This window comes from Felis catus, chromosome B4, assembly GCF_018350175.1.
Source record: "Felis catus isolate Fca126 chromosome B4, F.catus_Fca126_mat1.0, whole genome shotgun sequence".
NCBI lineage: Eukaryota > Metazoa > Chordata > Mammalia > Carnivora > Felidae > Felis > Felis catus.
In genome coordinates, this window is record NC_058374.1 from 38158279 (window position 1) to 38178858 (window position 20580).

The 20580-nt window shown below is 41.1% G+C and overlaps 1 protein-coding gene across 22 annotated transcripts in view; it reads right to left on the minus strand.

Annotated features, from left to right (window-relative positions):
• The window catches only part of LOC101098061 (maestro heat-like repeat-containing protein family member 1), a 96597-nt gene that overhangs the window by 66521 nt on the left and 9496 nt on the right, over positions 1–20580 (minus strand). For 17 of the 22 annotated variants that reach the window (XM_045061253.1, XM_045061251.1, XM_023256657.2 and 14 more), the window contains exons 2-13: positions 10778–10872; positions 10327–10449; positions 9241–9403; positions 8078–8170; positions 7494–7648; positions 6984–7124; positions 4870–4968; positions 4218–4296; positions 3313–3423; positions 2250–2323; positions 999–1115; positions 743–787 (exon numbers count right to left, since the gene is read on the minus strand). In XM_045061253.1, coding sequence (XP_044917188.1) covers positions 743–787; positions 999–1115; positions 2250–2323; positions 3313–3423; positions 4218–4296; positions 4870–4968; positions 6984–7124; positions 7494–7648; positions 8078–8170; positions 9241–9403; positions 10327–10449; positions 10778–10872 — 1295 coding nt within the window. Of the gene's footprint in view, positions 1–742; positions 788–998; positions 1116–2249; positions 2324–3312; positions 3424–4217; positions 4297–4869; positions 4969–6983; positions 7125–7493; positions 7649–8077; positions 8171–9240; positions 12424–20580 lie in introns of those variants that run through there. The other 5 variants (XM_023256653.2, XM_045061250.1, XM_023256655.2 and 2 more) reach the window with 5 other exon arrangements.

Sequence of the window (20580 nt, forward strand, 5' to 3'; positions counted from 1 at the left end):
TGGGCTGATGGCTCAGAGCCTGGAGCCTGTTTCCGATTCTGTGTCTCCCTCTCTCTCTGCCCCTCCCCCGTTCATGCTCTGTCTCTCTCTGTCCCAAAAATAAATAAAAAACGTTGAAAAAAAATTAAAAAAAATTACAGTAGGAAGGACTTGATTAGATAGAGGGGCTTCTTGAAATTTGGAATTGTGTGACTTGTAATCACCTTCACTGGGGAACATCCCAAGGGTAGAAGACATGCTAGTGATCAGGAGACAGCTTTGCTGGGAGAGGGGGACTCTGGGAGGGAGAGTAAACCACAGCTTTTCCTCCCATGGCCCCTGACTCAACTCTGACCCACACAGCAACCCGTAGGAGTCTTCAAGAATCCCTAGAGATTGCTAAGACCAGCAAGGGTGAATAATCACCAACTTTTTTACAGAAAGAGAAACTGCAACCTGGAGAGCAGTTTACTCAAGATTTTACAGCCAGAAACTGGCTGAACAGGACCCAGGCTCAGGCCTCCAGGTTTACCATCCAGTGACCCTCTTCTGCTCCACTGAGCCACTTCTTAGAGAAGTCCCAGGCACTTGAGTGGTTTCAGACAGAGGTGGGGAGGGTGGAAGAGACAGTACAAGGGGTTATATGGAGTTGGGAGGGGGTAGAAGGCAGGCAGAGAGTATGCAATCTGGGTGTCAGGGTAGTGATCTGGGGAGTCAGGGGAGGAGGAGATGAAGGGGCCTCTTTGACCCTAGTTGTTTGTACCATCTGTAGGATTTTGGAACACGTTAGTTGGATGTCCTCTTCATTCTGGAATAAGAAAAGGAAATATTTTAATCTGAAACCAGTGCTAGCTGAGTCTTCTGGCTCAAGGCCTCCCCTGGCTCACCTCTCAGAGTTTAAGATGTCAAAGCCCATTCCCATTGTGCCAACCATACCCTCCTCTTCTTTCCCTTCTGCTCCCAACCTGCCCTTGTCTTGCTCCCACCCTCTGTCTGCTCCCTGCCTGGACCCTGCTCACTGAGCAGTCAGACTCGCTGAGCTTGATGACATAGTTGATGATGATGCTCCCCTGGGGCGGGGCCAAGTAGTCATGCTGGATCAGCATCTCGATGAAGTTCAGGAGGGCCCTTTGCACCTGTGGGAGTTATAGACCATCATGTGGCAACATAGGAAGGCACATCAGTATGACCCTTCGTATTCCAGGTGAGGACACAGAGGACCAGAGCAGGTGAGGGGTATCTTCAAGCGACTCAGATCTCCTGACTTCAAAGCCAATGTGACTCTTCAGTGGGCTCCAGGGGATGACAGCCACTGACCCTGACCACCTTACTCCACCCTCAAATTCTAGCCCATTTCAGCTGCTACCAGGATGCTACCATCCTCCTGAAGAACTGTAAGCACTTAGCTTGCCCATACCTTATATAAGATAAGAAATTGGCAGAAGTATTGGGTAGGGAGAAATCAGAGTCCAGGAAAAGTATCATGTTCTGGCCTTCGTTGAGAAAGCCAGGAATGAATCCCTCAAGTCCTGAGGGCCCAGCCCTCATGATCCCAGTCTCTCCATTAACCTTCTGAATATTTAGGACTTTGTTTTTAGGGATAGTGTCATTGTTGTCCATTTGGCACCCTAAACCACTGCTCCTCTTCTCCCTGTCCTGCACAATTCAGAGCTGGGAGCAGTTTCTGCCTCTAAGCCTGGCAGAGCTTGTTAAAACCATGGCTTCTCAGACCCCATGCTAGATATAATGTTTGAGGTCTTCTTCCCCTCTGAATTTTTAGTATCCTTTAGAGCTCTGTGTCCCCACTGACAAGGCTCAGAAAATAGCTGGAACCACCTGTCCGCTTCTCAAATCCTTCTCAGGTTTGAAGAGCCCAAATGTAACCATGGGAAAGTCTGAGGCCATGAAGAGCTTGGTAAGAGTGCCTTACCTCTCCCCTCATCCATGAAACTCCCCCTCTCCATTTTTTTTTTATTTTTTTTTCAACGTTTATTTATTTTTTGGGACAGAGAGAGACAGAGCATGAACGGGGGAGGGGAAGAGAGAGAGGGAGACACAGAATCGGAAACAGGCTCCAGGCTCTGAGCCATAAGCCCAGAGCCCGACGCGGGGCTCGAACTCACGGACCGCGAAATCGTGACCTGGCTGAAGTCGGACGCTTAACCGACTGCGCCACCCAGGCGCCCCATCCCCCTCTCCATTTTATACAACTTCGAGGTCTCATAAAACCAATTGCCCTCCCAGCCCAAACATTTAGCCTTTCTGCTCACTGGTTTGAGATCCTCCTGAATCATGATTATGACTGAATGCATCACCTCATTCTTCAGTTGCTCTGTCTGGGGCACTAGAGAAAAGACAGACATGCAGCTGGGGGTCAATTTCCACCCTTCTCTGTTGTTTTGGGAGGCACAAGAAGATAGACAGCTGGGAGGAATTCTAGGTACTGTCCTGGTATTCAAGGGCCAGTTAGAATCCCTAGAGGTTATTTCCACCATACTTTTGCTTCAAAGCAGACTGAAGAGTGACCTAAAACAGTATTTTCATCAAGCTGGCATTTGAGCTCCAGCCCTTTCCAGTTTCCTATGACTGCCCACACAAATCCACCTCTCCAGCTGCTCCCCCGCCCCATATATATCTCAACCTTTAGAACTATGACCACTGTTCTTCTGTTCTTCTTTATGTGAATTCCCTCTCCTAACTTGCTGTTACAATCTCCTTGCCTGCATCTCCTGCACAGAGCCCATCTCATCTCTGGATTGACAAGCTTCTCTGTTTTCCTATTGCACATCACCATGCTCACATTTAAACAACCTATCACATATTATCTTGCATTGTTTCACTATCTGAACAGCTTTATATTCCCCGCTTGATAGTGAACTCTTTTGAGAGTAGAGACTATGTTTTATTTAAGTGTCTATTTTCAGTACCTTGCACCGTGCTAGGCACAAAGCAAAGGTTTACCAAACACTTGATTGGAGTTGAAGCCTATTCCCCCAAGATAACAATCATAGACTACATCACTATGAAACTGACTGCATAGTGGGAACTGGTCTAAGCACCTCGCATATGTTTTTCTCATTTAATCTTCACTAAAAACCTGAAAGGTAGGTATTAATATTACCTCCATTTTCAGATGAGGAAATAGAGGTACAGACTAAAAGCAACCTGTTACAGTTTGCACGCTAATAAGAAGTGAAGCGAAGATTTAAACCTATTGAGTTTACTTTGAGTTTACATTGAGTTTAAAACCAAGTTTTTAACTACTACATGGGACTGTCTCCCAGAGAAAAGAGCTCTCATAGGAAAGAAGATCCATAGGACCAGGCCACTCACCTTTCTGGAGCACATCTGTGAAAATTTGAATGGTTGATACTATCTTGGCTGGATCCTTGGATTCCACGTTCTCTCGTATTAAGGTTACCACCCGATCATTATATAACTTGGCTATCAGAAGGGTGCGAATACAAGGGAATCAAGTGTATGTTTAAGTAGGAAGTGGTAAGTAGAAGTAAATCATGTTTAGCAAACCACTGATGCCATGAACTAGATAAACTAGTGTCCTTTAGGTTGGAAAAAGGAAAAAGGGGAAAAGAGAGCCAGTGTTTACTCAGCATTTACCATGTGCCAAGCACAGGGCCAGATCGTTTTCCTGAGCTGGGCTCTGTCCCTCCATGGCCCCACCACATGCCCTCCCATAGGTCAGCACACTTTTCATGATGATTAGTGTTGTAATTACAGGATCACCTTTCTTTTTTTTTTTATTTTTTTTTATGTTTATTTATTTTTGAGAGAGAGAGAAACAGAGCATAAGTGGGGGAGGGGCAGAGAGAGAGGGAGACATAGAATCCAAACAAAGCAGGCTCCAGGCTCTGAGCTGTCAGCACAGAGCCCAATGCGGGGCTCAAACCCACAAACTGCGAGATCACAACCTGAGCCGAAGTCGGACCCTTAACTGACTGAGCCACCCAGGAGCCCCTACAGGATCACCTTTCTGAGCTGGGAATCAGTGAAGGAGAAAGAGAAGTCAACTTCAGGTAAAGGGAATGGAGCTATGTCTATACCCTTCGAGATTCACTGAATTTCAGGCAAAGCTCACATGGATCACTTTGCATTTAATCTAGAAGAATGGAAGCCTCTTATGGGAACTTAGGCCCCTGTTCCAGTCCAAGGAGACAAAAAAATGATCCTGAGTGCCCACCCACACAAATACCTGGGGTTAGGAAACTGTGGTAACTTACTCAGGATATAGAAGGCCTTCAGGGCAAGGCTGTGGTTCTGTACAGAGTGATGATTTGAGTCCTCAACTGTTTCACTCAGCTGTGGGGAGACCAAGGCCATCAGACCCAGGAGGACTGAAACTAAGGGCCCTGAATGTGGATGAGGAAACCAAGGCATGTATCCATGGAAAGTGTGGTGCTTAGCCATAAGGAGAACAAGAAAACAGAATCCAGGAATCCACATTCCCAGCCCCAAAGGGAAGAAGACAGTGGGAAGCAAATTAAACATACAGAAGGTAACCCTTTTCTGCAAAATGTTCAGTTTTCCTCTTCCTACTCTAGGCTGCAAAACAGAGGGCCTGACATTTAGCACAGGTATTATGGAGTGGTTTGAACTTTCTGCCTTTTAACCAGAGATTAGGGGGAAGCAGCAAAGGTCTGTGACCTTCAAGAAACATGTAGAATGTACCCAATTTACCTCATGGAGAATATCCCACTCAGTTCCCGGAATCCAGGCATTTGCCTATTCCAGGGAAACCTGATGTGTATGATTAAGGTCACCATGTGAAAGACACCTCCATCGTGTGGAGGTTGTGACCTGAGCTGGGGTAGCCATCACCTCCAAAGAAGAGAGAAAGCAAGCCCATAATCCTTCTAGCCCCATAACACTCACCTGTTTGAACAGCATGCCTATAATATTTCCCAGCTGGGATTCCAAGTTTATACCTCCACAGCCACTAAGAGCCAGAGCATCTATAAGTTGGAAGATACACTGTGTGCATAAGGACAGAATAAGTACAAGTCAGCTCAGACTTTCCACAGCCTCAAAAGAAATCCTCTGTCCTCACATCTACTCTTCAAGGATGGCCCAAGTCATCATTGTTTCACACTGCCCTCTTGGACATTTCCAAAAAAGGCTCAGGGTCTAGTTCTTTCATAGCCTAACACAGTCATGACCTGCCCTTCCACTTTGCCCAATAAGCTATACGTATTTTCATATAATCTCATTATTCCACAGAAACCTAGAGGGAAATTCAACATTGCAAGTATTGGCTGCCTTCAAAGGAGCAGGATAAATTTTAAAAAATCAACATTTCCTCTCCTTTGGTCTACCTGATGGATTCCCAGTTAGGGGCAGCTTGCTTAAATAGAGCTGGCTAGTGCTAGTTGATGTCCAAACAAAATTATACTGTGGGCTGATAACTATCTTGATTCTTGACCACCATTCCTTGGAGAGAGGGAGGAGGAGGAATGAGAAGGAGAAAGGGAGTAGTCAAAACATTTCCACTGTCAGCCAAGACATGAGGTGAAATTTCCACCTGAATAATCTTCAGACTAGTAGTTGGTATACAAATTTCAGCCTTCAACTGGCTAATTGGCTACATAGAGCAAACCTTTGTTCCAAATTCACAGACCGTACACCAGGCAACATGGAGACATGTGCCAGAAGGGAGATTAAACAAGAGATTGTGTGGCTGGTCCACTAATGTGGAAAACTCAGAGCATATGTGTGAGAAAGGCCATCCCTTCATATACCAAGGAAAGTGTATTTGAGGTGGTAGCATAACAGTAGACTGAACACTGTAGTCACTGGAAACTTGATGTTAATGTGTGTTGCACTCAAAAAAAAAAATCCTCCTCTTTGAAATTCACAAATGCACATTAGCATATTTAGTAACCCTGAAAAATATGCCTCTCAGATGCCTATTGGTGCATAATTGACCAATATGTGCAGCTACCATGCTCTAAAATCCATCACTGTGTTAAAACTGAAGTCAGATTCCCACAGGTTTGTCCCAGCCAATGACTGAATATGGCAGGTCCACTAAAGCGGGCCTATTAGTCCTTCAAGATATAGGACTTTTCTGATGGGTAACTTTGGTTCAGTGACTCCCTGTTGGCTTTACTAAAACTTTCTTACAACTGCACTGTAATCTAAAACCTTCCTCTCTTTCCTCTCTCCTTCCCTTCCTTCCCTCCTTCTCCCTAGCCTTATCAAGGGTCAGACATACATCATAGTCTGATGGCTCTCCAAATCCTCTCTGTTTCTATCCCTGTTTTCTCTCACAGATGTTTCTCCAATAAATCTCTTGCACCTCTAATCACATGTTAGTATTTGCTTCTTGGAGGACCAGATTAGCCTACATACTGAAAGCTCTGAGAAGTCCTGCATTTAAGATATTTATTTAATTTTAACTCAGTATTTCCCACCCATTTTGCTAACTAACACATCTTCTTTTTGCAGAATCCCCATTAAAATTTGAAGGGAAATTGGCTTGAGGAATGCCATTGAAATGGAAGAAAGGCTTAACAATCAGAAAATTTGGGTAGTGGTTCCGAGTCCTCTGCTCCTAAAAATATCTAATATTGGTGTAACAGTTCTAAGGTAGGCAGAATATAGCAATGGCCTCCCCAAATTCCAGGGCCTTTCTCCCAGTTATTCAATCAAGCAGTAATGTAGGTGTTTATATGTAGAGATTTTGCAGACATAATTAAAGTCCCATACCAGTTGACCTTAAAATAGAGACATTATCCAGGTGGGCTTGATCTACTCTGATGAGCCATTTAAATCTGAGTCTAGAGGTAAGAGGAAAGTCAGAGAGATTCAAAGTGTGAGATGAATTCAAAATGGGAGTGGCAGAATTCCAACAAAACCTCACTTTACAAAAACAAGTTTCAGGCTGGATTTGGCCTGTGGGCCGTGCTCTGCCAACCCCAGCATTAATTACTCAGTAAACATGGAAAGCATAAACCCATTAAATTATCTTCTCACCCCATTCCAATCACCTGGGAAATGTAGAAAGGTGCCACTTTTGCAGACATCAAAGTCATTAACCATCGGGTTAAACGGTTCACTTGATTCTTGAGTTTGGATGGTGGAATGAGGAAGAAGAGATGACCAATTATCACCAGAGCTTCCTCTGTCACCTGTGCCCAAGGAAACACAACAAACTTGCCTCAGCTCAGGGATGAAGGCAAGATAATCCTTTAGAGGCTTTGCTTTAGTCCTCTTTGTATCTGCAAGGTTTAGCACAGTGCCTAGCAAAGGATGGTAATCAGTAAATGTAAGGTTGCTTAATTGCATACATATTATGTGAACAGACAGTGGAGTTTTCTGATAGTACCCTTTTAAGGAGAATGGGAAGAGGAACCTGAGGAGAATCACCCTGCTCTTTTGGAAGAGCCATTTAAGTTATCCTCCCACCAATAAGTGGCTAGACATGGCCCTGTCCCATCTTTGATTCAAGACTTACTCCTTCAGCCCATGCATCCAGCCTCTGCTATCTATAATCCCACCTTGTTGTTGCTCCTCAGGGACCAACGATTGAAGAGAACCCGAAGGGTGAGGTAAGCCTTGATGGACAGCGCCTCTTGTGTGATGTCCATTATTTCATCATTCTTAGTACCCAGGTCCAGATGTTTCCGGGCACTGATGACCAATCCTTTGAGCACTATGAGGGTTACAGGGAGTTTGAGCTGCACATCACCTTTCCTTTCCCACAAAACGAAACATACATACATGTGGGCACAGTCTTCTCATCCCCAACTCTAAAAGGGTCTGTGGTGTCCTGTGCTGGGAAACACCAACCCATTCACCATCTCCCCAACTATCTCTCTTTTCTGACCACACTTTGTCCACACAGCAGGGAAAGGGAAAGTGGTTGAGGCTGTCTACACCCACAGCATCCCTAATCAAACTTGGTCCTTGCCCCAGATCAGGCGAAGAAAAGGCAGATGGAGAAAAGCAGCTGCTCTCAGACATTTCCTGCCCCTCCCCAGCCTTCTGGGATCCATATTCAGAGGGACCCAGTCTCATTCTTCCCTTCTTTCCTCTCTCCCTTATTCCAGTAGAGTCTTCCCCAGACCCTCCTAATCCTCACCATGACATACTGCCAACATGTCATCCTCCTTTTGGGCCATCCTCAGAAGGTGCAGGATATATTCCCATGTGACACCAATGTAGGGGTCTGCACCTAAGAGAGAGAGTACAAGAAAAACATCCCTATCCCAGGGAGGGGTGCATCCTAGCCTTACTGTAGGAAACTCTATAGATTGGGAGGCAGGAGACCTGGGTTCTGATCCTAGCTCTGCCTCCAGAGTCTGGGCAACCTGGAGCAAGTTACTTAATTTATCTGAGTTTCAGCTTCTTCAACTGTTAAATAGGACTACAATTCCTGATGTGACTGCTGCACAGGGCTGCTGGAAAGATTAAGCTCAATAATGGATGTTAGCACAGCATACAGATACAAGATATTGGTACAGCCTAGGCATGAACACTCCCTTCCAAGGACCCTTAAGGAAATAAAGAGCGATGATGTCTGAAGTGGATGTGAAAACATTTGTCCTGATTATATCAGGATACACATTTCCAATTTCTGTTACTGTGTCCTCTGAGCTTGCTGTGCAGCCTAAACCACATGCCTTGTCATTTTTATCTTAATGCCCAGAAGGTCAGCTGACTTCCCCCAGATTCTCTTTGGCCCCAGTTCCAAGTGGTAAAGGGAGGTCACTGTCATAGGCCGGTGACTTGATTATTTTTTCATACTTTGTGATTGGGAGAGGGGAGTGGAATGAGTAAAAGAGCCACTGCCATCACCAATAGCCACCAGGATAGAGATTGTATGGTGATTCTTGGCCTCATCCTGCTACACTATTACCTTCCAAGCCTCTAATCAAATTCAAAACTTAAGGTTCCCTTAAGTAAACCACTCCTTGCTTCCTCCTTTGCCCCACCCCACCACTCTATTCTGCCTTCTCTCTCCACCTGGAGTCTTCTCTCCAGCTCCATAGTCTCTCATGCCCTAATATGTCCTACTCTGCCATTCTTGGTCTCCAGAAACTCCCTCCTGAGTTCCCAGCAGCCCAATAGGGACCTAGTTTGTCCCCTTCCCATCTACACATACACCCCATGACTGAACTAAATGGAGATGTCCAATGAGAGGAATCAGGAGGATAAAGCTAGTCTAGAATAAATACAATGCCCCCACCCCCTGCTGGCCCTATCCTCTTCTAACACTAACTCTTCCACAATAGGGATCTATACCCTGGCAGAAGATGAGTCTCCCCACTGCAACCAGGAGACCGTTTGGGGGCAGGTTGTTCAAATGCCATCTGTCCCACAGCTTGAAGATGACTATTCCTGGAGACTGGAACCCCAGAGCCAATAGGACTTCAGTGCACAACTCCTCCAGTTCTCCCTCTGGCTTCTGAAAAGAGAAAGACTAACTGTTCCAAGGCTAATCCCCAAGATGAGTCCCACAGCTCTGAGAATCAGATTTGGTCAATAAGTGATTCTCCTCCATCAAATAGGCAGGAACTCACCTACCACCCATCCAACAGACACCTTCCCAGTGATGGAGGGCAAGAGCTTCCTAAAGTGTGCAAAGAACAGGAAGACAAGAAATCTGCACAATCTGTGTATTGGGGTGGGAGTGGGGATTAAGGTTTCCAAAGCACAGAGGTTTCACTGCAGCAGCAAGTGAATCATCAGGAAAGTGGGTAGATTACAGAAGCAACTTTGGAAGTCCCTGGAAGGTCAGTGGTCTTGATCAGAAGACAGGCCTGCCAAAGAAGGCAGGCAAACTGGAAGGAAGATACCCCATAGGTAGGTAGTTAACAAAGAAAATAAGGAACCAGATTAACCCAATGTCAGGGAAGTAAGTACAAAGTATGTGAATAGATGGATAAGTAGATATCATGAATGTTCAGTCTAAAGGTGGGTTAGCATACAGATATGTGGGTTTAAATAAGTTAGTAAATAGATTGAGATGCTTAGTTGAGTTGTAATAACAAAGGTGACCACCTAAGGAATCCCAGGACACAGTCTGAAAACCAGGTCAGACTCTGAGATCAACAGCCCAAATCCTTCCCCCTTTCCATTTCACTCCTCCTGCCTCACCACTTCACTTCACTACTGTATCTTCCAGTTCTGTCTATGTCACAGTTCTTGAGATAGGCTCACAGTACAAGATATGGACTCCAGCAAACTGTTTAGAAATGAGATACTCATATCCAAGTTCTCACATAGTTTAGTTTCCAAGTGTCATCATCCACCAGAAAGAACTCTTGGGCTCATACCTGGGGTGCTTTCTTTCCCCAAAGCTCCCAACCCAGAGGCACAGCTCCTCACCATGGTCTTCATGTAGTCAACGATGATATCTGTCACCTTCTGGCATCGTGGAGTTGCCATCTTGTTATTTAGGATTTTGACTTTCAGCAACTTGAGCGTTTGTAAGACATTATCTGCTGACAACTATAGGAGAGAGGGGACTCAAGGAGAAAGGAAGGTTGAAGGGTAAAGATAATAAAGAGAATAATGATCCCTGGTCAAGAAAGGAAGAGGAGGAGTAAATCTAGAAAGAGGATTAAAGCTGGATCAGAGGTTGAGGAGTGAAGAATATGGGTCAGACTAGGAACACTGGAACTAGACCTGGAGCTATGAATGGACTGGACCAAGTAGTGCTCTGCTGACTGGAAATTTTCCCACTCTCCTGGCACAATGGGTGTGTGCCCAACCAAATACCTTGATCGAGATGGCCTTATGCTGGCTGGAGCCAGGAAGATGTCTGAGATGTCCTCACCTGACCAGCAACTTGGAGTGCCTCCATAAAGTCCTTGATGTTCTTTTCTGAGACATCCAAGTTCCTGTCCGTGATCTCTGAAGAACCTACCATAACTATAAACATCTCTATAAGAAATAAAAATGGTGAGGAGGGGGAGCTGTTTCTCTCTTGCTATAGGTGGGTATTTCATTACAGGTGGGTATCATGGTATGATGAAAACATGCAAAGAATAATTAAGAATCAGAAGACACAAGTTTGGCTCCTGACTCAGAGTCTGTCCCTCACTAGCAATATATCCTTAGGCAATTTCTTTAACTCCTGGAGACTCTATTTATTCATATGTAAAATAAGTATAATAAAAATTAACATGAGAGTCAAAAAAGATGAGATAGGTACTATTAGGTATCACTTTCAGCATTTCAGCCTGCCCTTTGGATCACATCTTTTCCCTTGACATTATAAAGTGCTTTCTATGGGTGAGAGTTGGATAGAGATTTGGAGTAGGAGAGTACTTGTCTATAGGACTACAAAAATTTCATAGAAATAAAATAATTTCATATTAATAAAATTGACTATTATAAACTACAAACTTATATTCCAGTGACATATACCCATAGTTTTTGGTTAATAATGATAGGGAAAAAAAGCCAGAAAATTAATTTGGTCTGAGTTCAGTCTATCTGCTACCAGCAACAATGGATTATTTATTCATTCATTCATTCATTCATTCATTCATTCAAATGTTCTGGTTTGTCTTCACTAAAGGCATTATTTAACATGCCTTAATTTACTCATTTGTAAAATGGTCATCATTGTGGTAAGTGATAGTAGAAGTAATAGTCATAGTAGTCGTAGCAATAGTAGTAGTAGTATCTAACTCATAGAACTGTTAGGAACATTATATGAAATAATATATGTAGAATAGTGCCTGGCATATAGTATTAACTCAGTAAATATTGATTATTATTCTCAATTAGAAACTGTTGGCACTCTACCTGAATCCACAACATCCCCATATCTCTACAGGAGAAGAGCCACTTATTGTCATTTTAAGACCAGGTTCTGGACATTAGATCAGGAGTAGGGGTGCAAATGAGACAGTCACAAAAAGCAACTAGAAAGGAAGTGTTTTACACAGAAGGAGAGAAAGAGGGAAAGGAAGAGAAATAGAGAGATGCTACTTAAAATAAACAAACTCAAGTTCCCAAAGACATGTAGAAATCTAATGCTACAAAAGATAGACAACATAACAAAATCAACAATTGGAATAGGAAATTACTTCAGAGGAGATTAATTTTGTAAAACAGTCTCTCAAAGACTTTAATAAAATAATAATAATGATAATCATTGTCACCATCCTCTTCTCCTCCACCTCCTTCTCCTCATGATTATCAAATCAATGTGCTTAGGGTGCTAAAAAAGTGAAGAAATAATTTCCATCTTAAAAGAACAAATAAAAACAGAATGAAATAATTTATAGGTAGATATGAAAAGAACCAATTAGAAAACTTGAAAATGAAAAACATAGGCATCAAAATTTGAAATCTCAACAAATAATATATAATCAAGACTGAATACAGTTAGAAAATTAGTAAATTAGGGGTGCCTAGGTGGCTCAGTCAGTTAAGCGTCCGACTTCAGCTCAGGTCACGATCTCGCGGTCCGTGAGTTCGAGCCCCGCATCGGGCTCTGGGCTGATGGCTCAGAGCCTGGAGCCTGCTTCCGATTCTGTGTCTCCCTCTCTCTCTGCCCCTCCCCCGTTCATGCTCTGTCTCTTTCTGTCCCAAAAATAAATAAACGTTAAAAAAAAAGTTTAAAAAAAAGAATTAGTAAATTAGAAAATAGTGAGGAATTCACCCAGTGTGCAATGTAGGAAAATAAAGAAAATAATTTTTAATAAAAGAACAAGTAGCAGGTGTGTTGGATGGACTGAGAGGAGTTCCAAAAGAATGGCAGGATGGTAATACATAAAGATAACTGAGACTTTTCTAGAATTGAAAAAAAAAAAAGACAAGAATCCTCTGATGGGAAGTGTAACCCAAGTACTCACCAGGACAAATAAAGATAAACTGATGTTTCAGTGACACTGCAGAACATCAGGGATAAAAATTAAAATTCTAGAGCCACTGGAATAAAACACAAATTACCTACAAAGGAATAACAATCAGCTAGTTCCTTGACAGCAACAAGAGATGCTAAAAGATAGTAAAGAAATATCAAGATGGATGTTGTACTCTACCCTATAAAGAGTCTAAAATAACGACTGTAGGGGCACCTGGGTGGCTCAGTTGGTTAAGCGTCCAACTTCAGCTCAGGTCATGATCTCATGGTTCATGAGTTCAAGCCCCCTGTCAGGCTCTGTGCTGACAGCTCACAGTGTAGAGCCTACTTAGGATTCTGTGTCTCCCTCTCTCTGCCCTTCCCCTGCTTGCACTCTGTCTCTCTCTCCCTCAAAATAAATAAACATTAAATAAAGTTTTAAATAACCACTGTAGTAAATATAAAAGAATGTGTAAATAATTAGGTAATCAAAGGGGAAAATAGAATGATTTTTTAAAAAAATTCAGTCCAGGGGCGCCTGGGTGGCTTGGTCGGTTAAGCGTCTGACTTCTGCTCAGGTCATGATCTCACAGTCTGTGAGTTCGAGCCCCGCGTTGGGCTCTGTGCTGACAGCTCGGAGCCTGGAGCCTGTTTCGGATTCTGTGTCTCCCTCTCTCTCTGCCCCTCCCCTGTTCATGCTCTGTCTCTCTCTGTCTCAAAAATAAATAAACATTAAAAAAAATTCAATCCAAATAAAGGCAAGAAAATAGAGAAATTAGAGACATATAACAGGTGGCATATTCAGAAAATGCTTTTAAAGAGGGTAGATTTAAGCCCAGATATACTAGTAATTACATTCAATGTAAATTTATTACATGTTCCAATTAAAAGAAAAAGATGTCTAAACTGAATTAACAAAACCAATCATATGCTATCTACAAGAGACACATCTCAAGCAAAGGATGCAGAAAGACTGAAAGAAAAGGAAAGGCAAAGATATATCAAGCAAACATGAATCCAAAAAAAAGCTAGTATAGCTAGATTAGCAGCAGATCAATAGATCTTAAGGCAAAGAGCAGTACTAAAGAACATCATTTCATATTAATAAAAGATTTAGTTCACCAAGAAGATACACTCTTACATTGGATGAGTTTAATAACATAACCTCAAAATGTATAAAGCAAAAATTGATAGAACAAAAAGGAGAAACTGATAAACCCAGGTTTAAAATGTCAGGTTTTTTACCACCTATCAGAACTGATAGAACAAAAAGATAATCAGTAGGAATATAGATTTGGAAACTATTATTAACAAATTTATATAATGAACCTACAGAACACTGTCCCCAACAACTGCAGAATGTATATTCTCTTCAAGCATACATAAAACATATAAAAGTCGATTGTGTGCTGGGCAATACGGCAAGAATCCACAGATTTCAAACAACTAAGTTCATATACATGTTTTCTGTCCACATGTGATTAAGCTAGAAATAATAAAAATATAACCTTAAAATCTTCATATGTTTGAACATTAAGAAATATACTTCTAAATAAACAATGGAACAAAGAAGCAACCTCAATGGAAATTAGGAAATATTTCAACTGAATGACAAAAATATGACATGTCAAAATTGCTATGAGGCAGCTAAAACTCTTTATAGGGGAGTTTACAGCATTAAATATAAACATTAATTTGAAATAAAGTAAATGTTTTGTATAAGTGAAAAGTACAAGTCAGAAATAGAGTAATCCTCAAAAATCGAAAACAAACTGAAACAAACAAAGCTCATTGCATATTGTTAGTGAAATCAGAAGAAAAAAATCAGGAGAGAAATTATTTCAGGTGATTTTAAAATCCAGTCTTTTGTTTGTACAATCATAATGGTGTATATTCTAAAGACAAAAAGAATCTTGAACTGCGTTCAATAGTCTCATTGTCAGTAATAATATTGGTATAACATTCCGAAAATGTCATATGTATATTTTTAGCTTAATGTAAATAAGACATGTTAAAAACTAAAGGAAGTAAAACCCTGTGTTCTAGTTATCAATTTGTTGCCTCTTAGCTTCAAATCTACCCCTTCATGCTTCACTCTGTAATACGGAAACTGGACCCTGAAACATTTCTTCTTTGCTAGTTGACATGATGATGTTAAGCTTTATTAGTAGACGGAGCTAGAAAAATTTGCAAGATGAGCTTCTACTCTTCCATTCCTGTGGCATAGTATGTTTGTGGGACATGCAGTGGTGCTCACTATCCAGAAAGTTTTGTTGCCAGTCCCACCCCCTCATTCCTTAATCACCATCCTTGGCTTGCCAGCAACCCAGCAAAAAAAAAAAAAAAAAAAAAAAAAAAAGAAAAAGTTCAAAAGAGCTTTATTAGTAACAGCCAAAATGTCCTCCAATACATGAATGGCTAAATAAACCACAGTACATCCATACCATAGAATACTACTCAGCAACTAAAAACAAAACAAAACAAAAAAAACTATTGGGGCATCTGGCTGTTTCAGTCGATTAAGGGTCTGATTCTTGATTTCGCATTAGGTCATGATCTCACAGTTTGTGGAATCAAGGCCCACATCGGGTTCTGCGCTGACAGCACAGAGCATGCTTGGGATTCTCTCTCTCTTTGCCCCTCCCCCTGCCTCTCTCTGTCTTTCTCTCTCTCTCAAAATAAATAAACAGAAGAAAGAAAGAGAGAAAGAAAGAAAGAAAGAAAGAAAGAAAGAAAGAAAGAAAGAAAGAGAAAGAAAGAAACTATTGATACATGCAACAACCTGGGTAGATCTCAAGAGTATTATGTTAAATGAAAAAATCAATCTCAAAAGGTCACAATGTTATGACAAATTTAAAGGTTTTCAGTAAATTGAACAAATTCCTAGAAAAAAAGGATGCTCTATTAAAACTGACATAAGTAGAAAAAACTGAATAGTCCCTGCTCCTAAAGAAATTTAACTTGGGGCGCCTGGGTGGCTCAGTCAATTGAGTGTCCAACTTTGGCTCAGGTCATGATTTTGCAGTTCATGAGTTCAAGCCCTGCATCAGGATCTGTGCTGACAGCTCGGAGCCTGGGGCCTGCTTCAGATTCTGTGTCTCCCTCCCTCTATGCCCCTCCCCCACTCATGCTCTGTCTCTCTCTCAAAAATAAATAAACATTAAAAAAAATTTTAAGTATACAAAAAATTTAAAAAGAAAAAGAAATTTAACTCATAATTAATAGCCTTGCACAAAGACACTCCAGGCTTAAACAGCTTCATCAATAAATTCTACTAAACATTTAAAGAAAAAATAACTCCACTTATACACAAAATTTCCAGAAAATCAAAAAAAAAGGGGGGGGGAAGGGAACATTACTCAACCTGCATTATGGTGATACTAAAACTTTAAAAAGATTGTACAAAAACAGAACACGGAGGCCAATCTTTCTCATGACTATAGATGTGAAAAACTTTTTTTTTTAAGTGAAAAACTAAATCAAGCAATAATATATAAAAATTCGGGGCACCTGGGTGGCTCAGTCGGTTAAATGTCTGGACTTCAGCTCAGGTCATGATCTCACTGTTTGTGGGTTCGAGCCCCACATCGGGCTCACTGCTGTCAGCACAGAGCCTGCTTCAGATACTCTATCCCCCTCTCTCTGCCCCTCCCCTGATTGCTTGTGTGCTCTCTCAAAAATAAATAAACATTTAAAAAATTAAATAATAATAATATATATAAAAAATTATAACCCATAAAAACCCATAAAATACCTAGGAATAAATCTAACCAAAGAGGTGAAAAATCTATACACTGAAAACTATAGAAAGCTTATGAAAGAAATTGAAGAAGACACCAAAAAATGGAAAAAGATTCCATGCTCCTGGATAGGAAGAACAAATATTGTTAAAATATTGATACTACCCAAAGCAACCTACATATTCAATACAATCCCTATCAAAATAACACCAACATTCTTCACAGAGCTAGAACAAATAATCCTAAAATTTGTATGGAACCAGAAAAGACCCTGAATAGCCAAAGCAATCTTGAAAAAGAAAACCAAAGCAGGAGGCATCACAATCCCAGACTTCAAGCTATACTACAAAGCTGTAATCACCAAGCCAGTATGGTACCAGCACAAGAACAGACACTCAGAACAATAGAATAGAATAGAGAACCCAGAAATGGACCCACAAACGTATGGCCAACTAATCTTTGACAAAGCAGGAAAGAATATCCAATGGAAGTCTCTTCAGCAAGTGGTGCTGGGAAAACTGGACAGCGACATGCAGAAGAGTGAACCTGGACCACTGGTCTTACACCACACACAAAAATAAACTTAAAAAATGGATGAAAGGCCTAAATGTAAGACAGTAAGCCATCAAAATCCTTGAGGAGAAAGCAGGCAAAAACCTCTCTGATCTTAGCCACAGCAGCTTGTTACTCAACACGTCTCCAGAGGCAAGGGAAACAAAAGCAAAAATGAACTACTGGGACCTCATAAAAATAAAAACTTCTGCACAGTGAAGGAAACAATCAGCAAAACTAAATGGCAACCGACAGAATGGGAGAAGATATTTGCAAATTACATATCAGATAAAGGGTTAGTATCCAAAATCTATAAAGAACTTATCAAACTCAACACCCAAAAAACAAATAATCCAGTGAAGAAATGGGCAAAAGACATGAATAGACATTTCTCCAAAGGAGACATCCAGATGGCCAACTGACACATGAAAAATGCTCAACATCCCTCATCATCAGGGAAATACAAATCAAAACCACAATGAGATACCACCTTACACCTGTCAGAACGGCTAACATTAACAACTCAGGCAACAACAGATGTTGGCGAAGATGTGGAGAAAGAGGATCTCTTTTGCATTGTTGGTGGGAATGCAAGCTGGTGCAGCCACTCTGGAAAACAGTATGGAGGTTCCTCAAAAAACTAAAAATAGAACTACTCTACAACCCAACAATTGCACTACTAGGTATTTATCCAAGGGATACAGGTGTGCTGTTTCGAAGGGACATATGCACCCCAATGTTGATAGCAGCACTATCAACAATAGCCAAAGTATGGAAAGAGCCCAAATGTCCATTGAGGGATGAATGGATAAAGAAGATGCAGTATATATATACAATGGAGTATTACTCAGCAATCAAAAAGAATGAAATCTTGCCATTTGCAACTACGTGGATGGAACTAGAGGGTATTATGCTAAGCGAAATTAGTCAGAGAAAGACAAATATCATAGGACTTCACTCATATGAGGACTTTAAGATACAAAACAGATGAACATAAGGGAAGAGAAGCAAAAATAATAAAAAACAGGGAGGGGGACAAAACAGAAGAGACTCATAAATATGGAGAACAAATTGAGGGTTATGGGAGGGGTTGTGGGAGAGGGGATGGGCTAAATGGGTAAGGGGCACTAAGGAATCTACTCCTGAAATCATTGTTGCACTATATGCTAACTAATTTGGATGTAAATTTTAAAAAATAAAAAATAAAATTTAAAAAAATGTTAACCCATTACAAGGTCTACACACACACACACCAGCAACTTAAACCACACCAAGGGGGGCGCCTGGGTGGCTCAGTTGTTTAAATGTCTGACTCTTGGTTTTGGCTCATGGTTCGTGGGTTCCAGCCCCACATCGAGCTCTGTGCTGGCAGCATGGAGCCTGCTTGGGATTCTGTCTCCCTCTCTCTCTCTCTGCCCCTCCTTTGCTTGCTCTCTCTCTCTCTCTCTCTCTCTCTCTCAGAAATAAATAAATAAACATTAATTTAAAAAAAAAAACTACACCAAGATCCATTTCTCCCCTCATCAGATTGACAAAATTTTCAAAGCCAATAAAGCTTAGAAAAACAAACTCTGCCATACATTGCTGGTAGGTGTACAAAATGGCATGACCCCAATGGAGTGACGTATTGCAACATCTAATAAAATCACATACACATTAACTCTTTGCTCAGCAAATTCCATTTCTAAAATTTACCTGGAAGCTTCTCTTCTATAAATATGAAACAATATGTGGACAAAATCACTCATCGTAGTATTGCTTGTAACAGCAAAATACCGGAAACAAAATGGAATTGGAAAATCAATTGGAAACTGGATGAAGAAACTATGGTACCTTCCCCAGTGGGGGAATGTGCAGCTAAAATGTGAGGAAGATCTCCACAAAATGATATAAAATTATGCTACCTTTTGTGTAATAAAATGATAATATATGTGTACATTTTTGTGTATGTATATATTCTTATGTATGTCTATAGTTTTGCTTATTTTTTTTAATGTTTATTTATTTGCTTTTGAGAGAGAGAGCATGGGGGGTGGGGGGCAGAAAGAGAGGGAGACACAGAGTCCAAAGCAGGCTCCAGGCTCCGAGCTGTCAGCACAGAGCCTGACATGGGGCTCAAACCCACGAACAGTGAGATCATGACCTGAGCCAAAGTTGGACGCTTAACCAACTGAGCCACCCAGGTGCCCCTAAGTTTTGCTCCTTTTTGAAAAGAAAACGCAGAGAAAGGATAAAACCAGAAACTAATAGAAATGGTTACTTATTGGTGCGTGAGGGAAGAGAAAGAGAGAAATATGGGATCAAGACTCTCAGCTTGGAGCACATGGGTGGCTCAGTCGGAAGAGCCTGCAGCTCTTGATCTCAGGGTTGTGAGCTCAAGCTCCATGCTGGGTGTAGAAATTACTAAAAATAAATTAATAAGCTTTAAAAAAGACCTATTTGGCTTTACCTCTTTATAAAGTTTTGACTTTTCAACCATGTAAATGATTCATGTATTCAAAAATAAGCTAAATCCAAAGGGGACAAAAAAGACAGACCCTATAAATGAATAAAACAGAAAGAAGTGAACCTAACTGCATATGAAAGTGATTATATAACTACACAGAAAAGTATTCCAGTAACTTTTAAACACAATACCTTAAGCATATGCCCTTATTGGGATATATTCTAAAGATAAAAAGACCTGCAAAGAAGCCTTGAACTTTACTTACTGAGTTTGTTATTGGTAGTGTTATTGGGGTAGTGATTCTGAAACTATTCTGTATATTGTAGGAAACAAATTGTTTTTCAGGAAACAGGACTGTTATCATGGAAAAAGGCAGATGCAAATATGGAATGGGAGCCCATGATGTTCAAATTTTAATTAATTTTAAATAATTTAATTAATAATTCATGATTTAAAGTATCACTGTGTCCACTGAAGAGGCCTAGAAGCAATGACCACACCTACTACCTAAAATCTACTTTCTATATACCATTCATAGCCTGGTCTTAAAAAAAAAAAAAAAAAAAAAGCTTTTTGGAGAAATGGTTGAGTATGAAAAGTACAAGATAAGTCTCTACCTTTTTGTGCCAGAAACAGGGAAGTGCTCAAAAACTAATGGGTATGCATTAAAAGGACAGAAGATCCAGATTAAAGGTTTCTCTCACTATCCAAATGAGCAGCAATTTGAACATCAAAAAAGAATGATAATAGATTTAAAATCCATTTAAGAGGGGCGCCTGGGTGGCTCTGTCGGTTAAGCATCCGACTTCGGGTCAGGTCATGATCTCATAGTTCCTGAGTTCGAGCCCCGCATCGGGCTCTGTGCTGACAGCTCAGAGCCTGGAGCCCGCTTCAGATTCTGTGTCTCCCTCTCTCTCTGCCCCTCCCCTGCTCATGCTTCGTGTCTCTCTGTCTCAAAAATAAATAAACATTAAAAAAAATTGTTTTTAAATAAATTAAATAAAATCCATTTAAGAAAAAAGAAAAAGGAAGGAATCCATGGA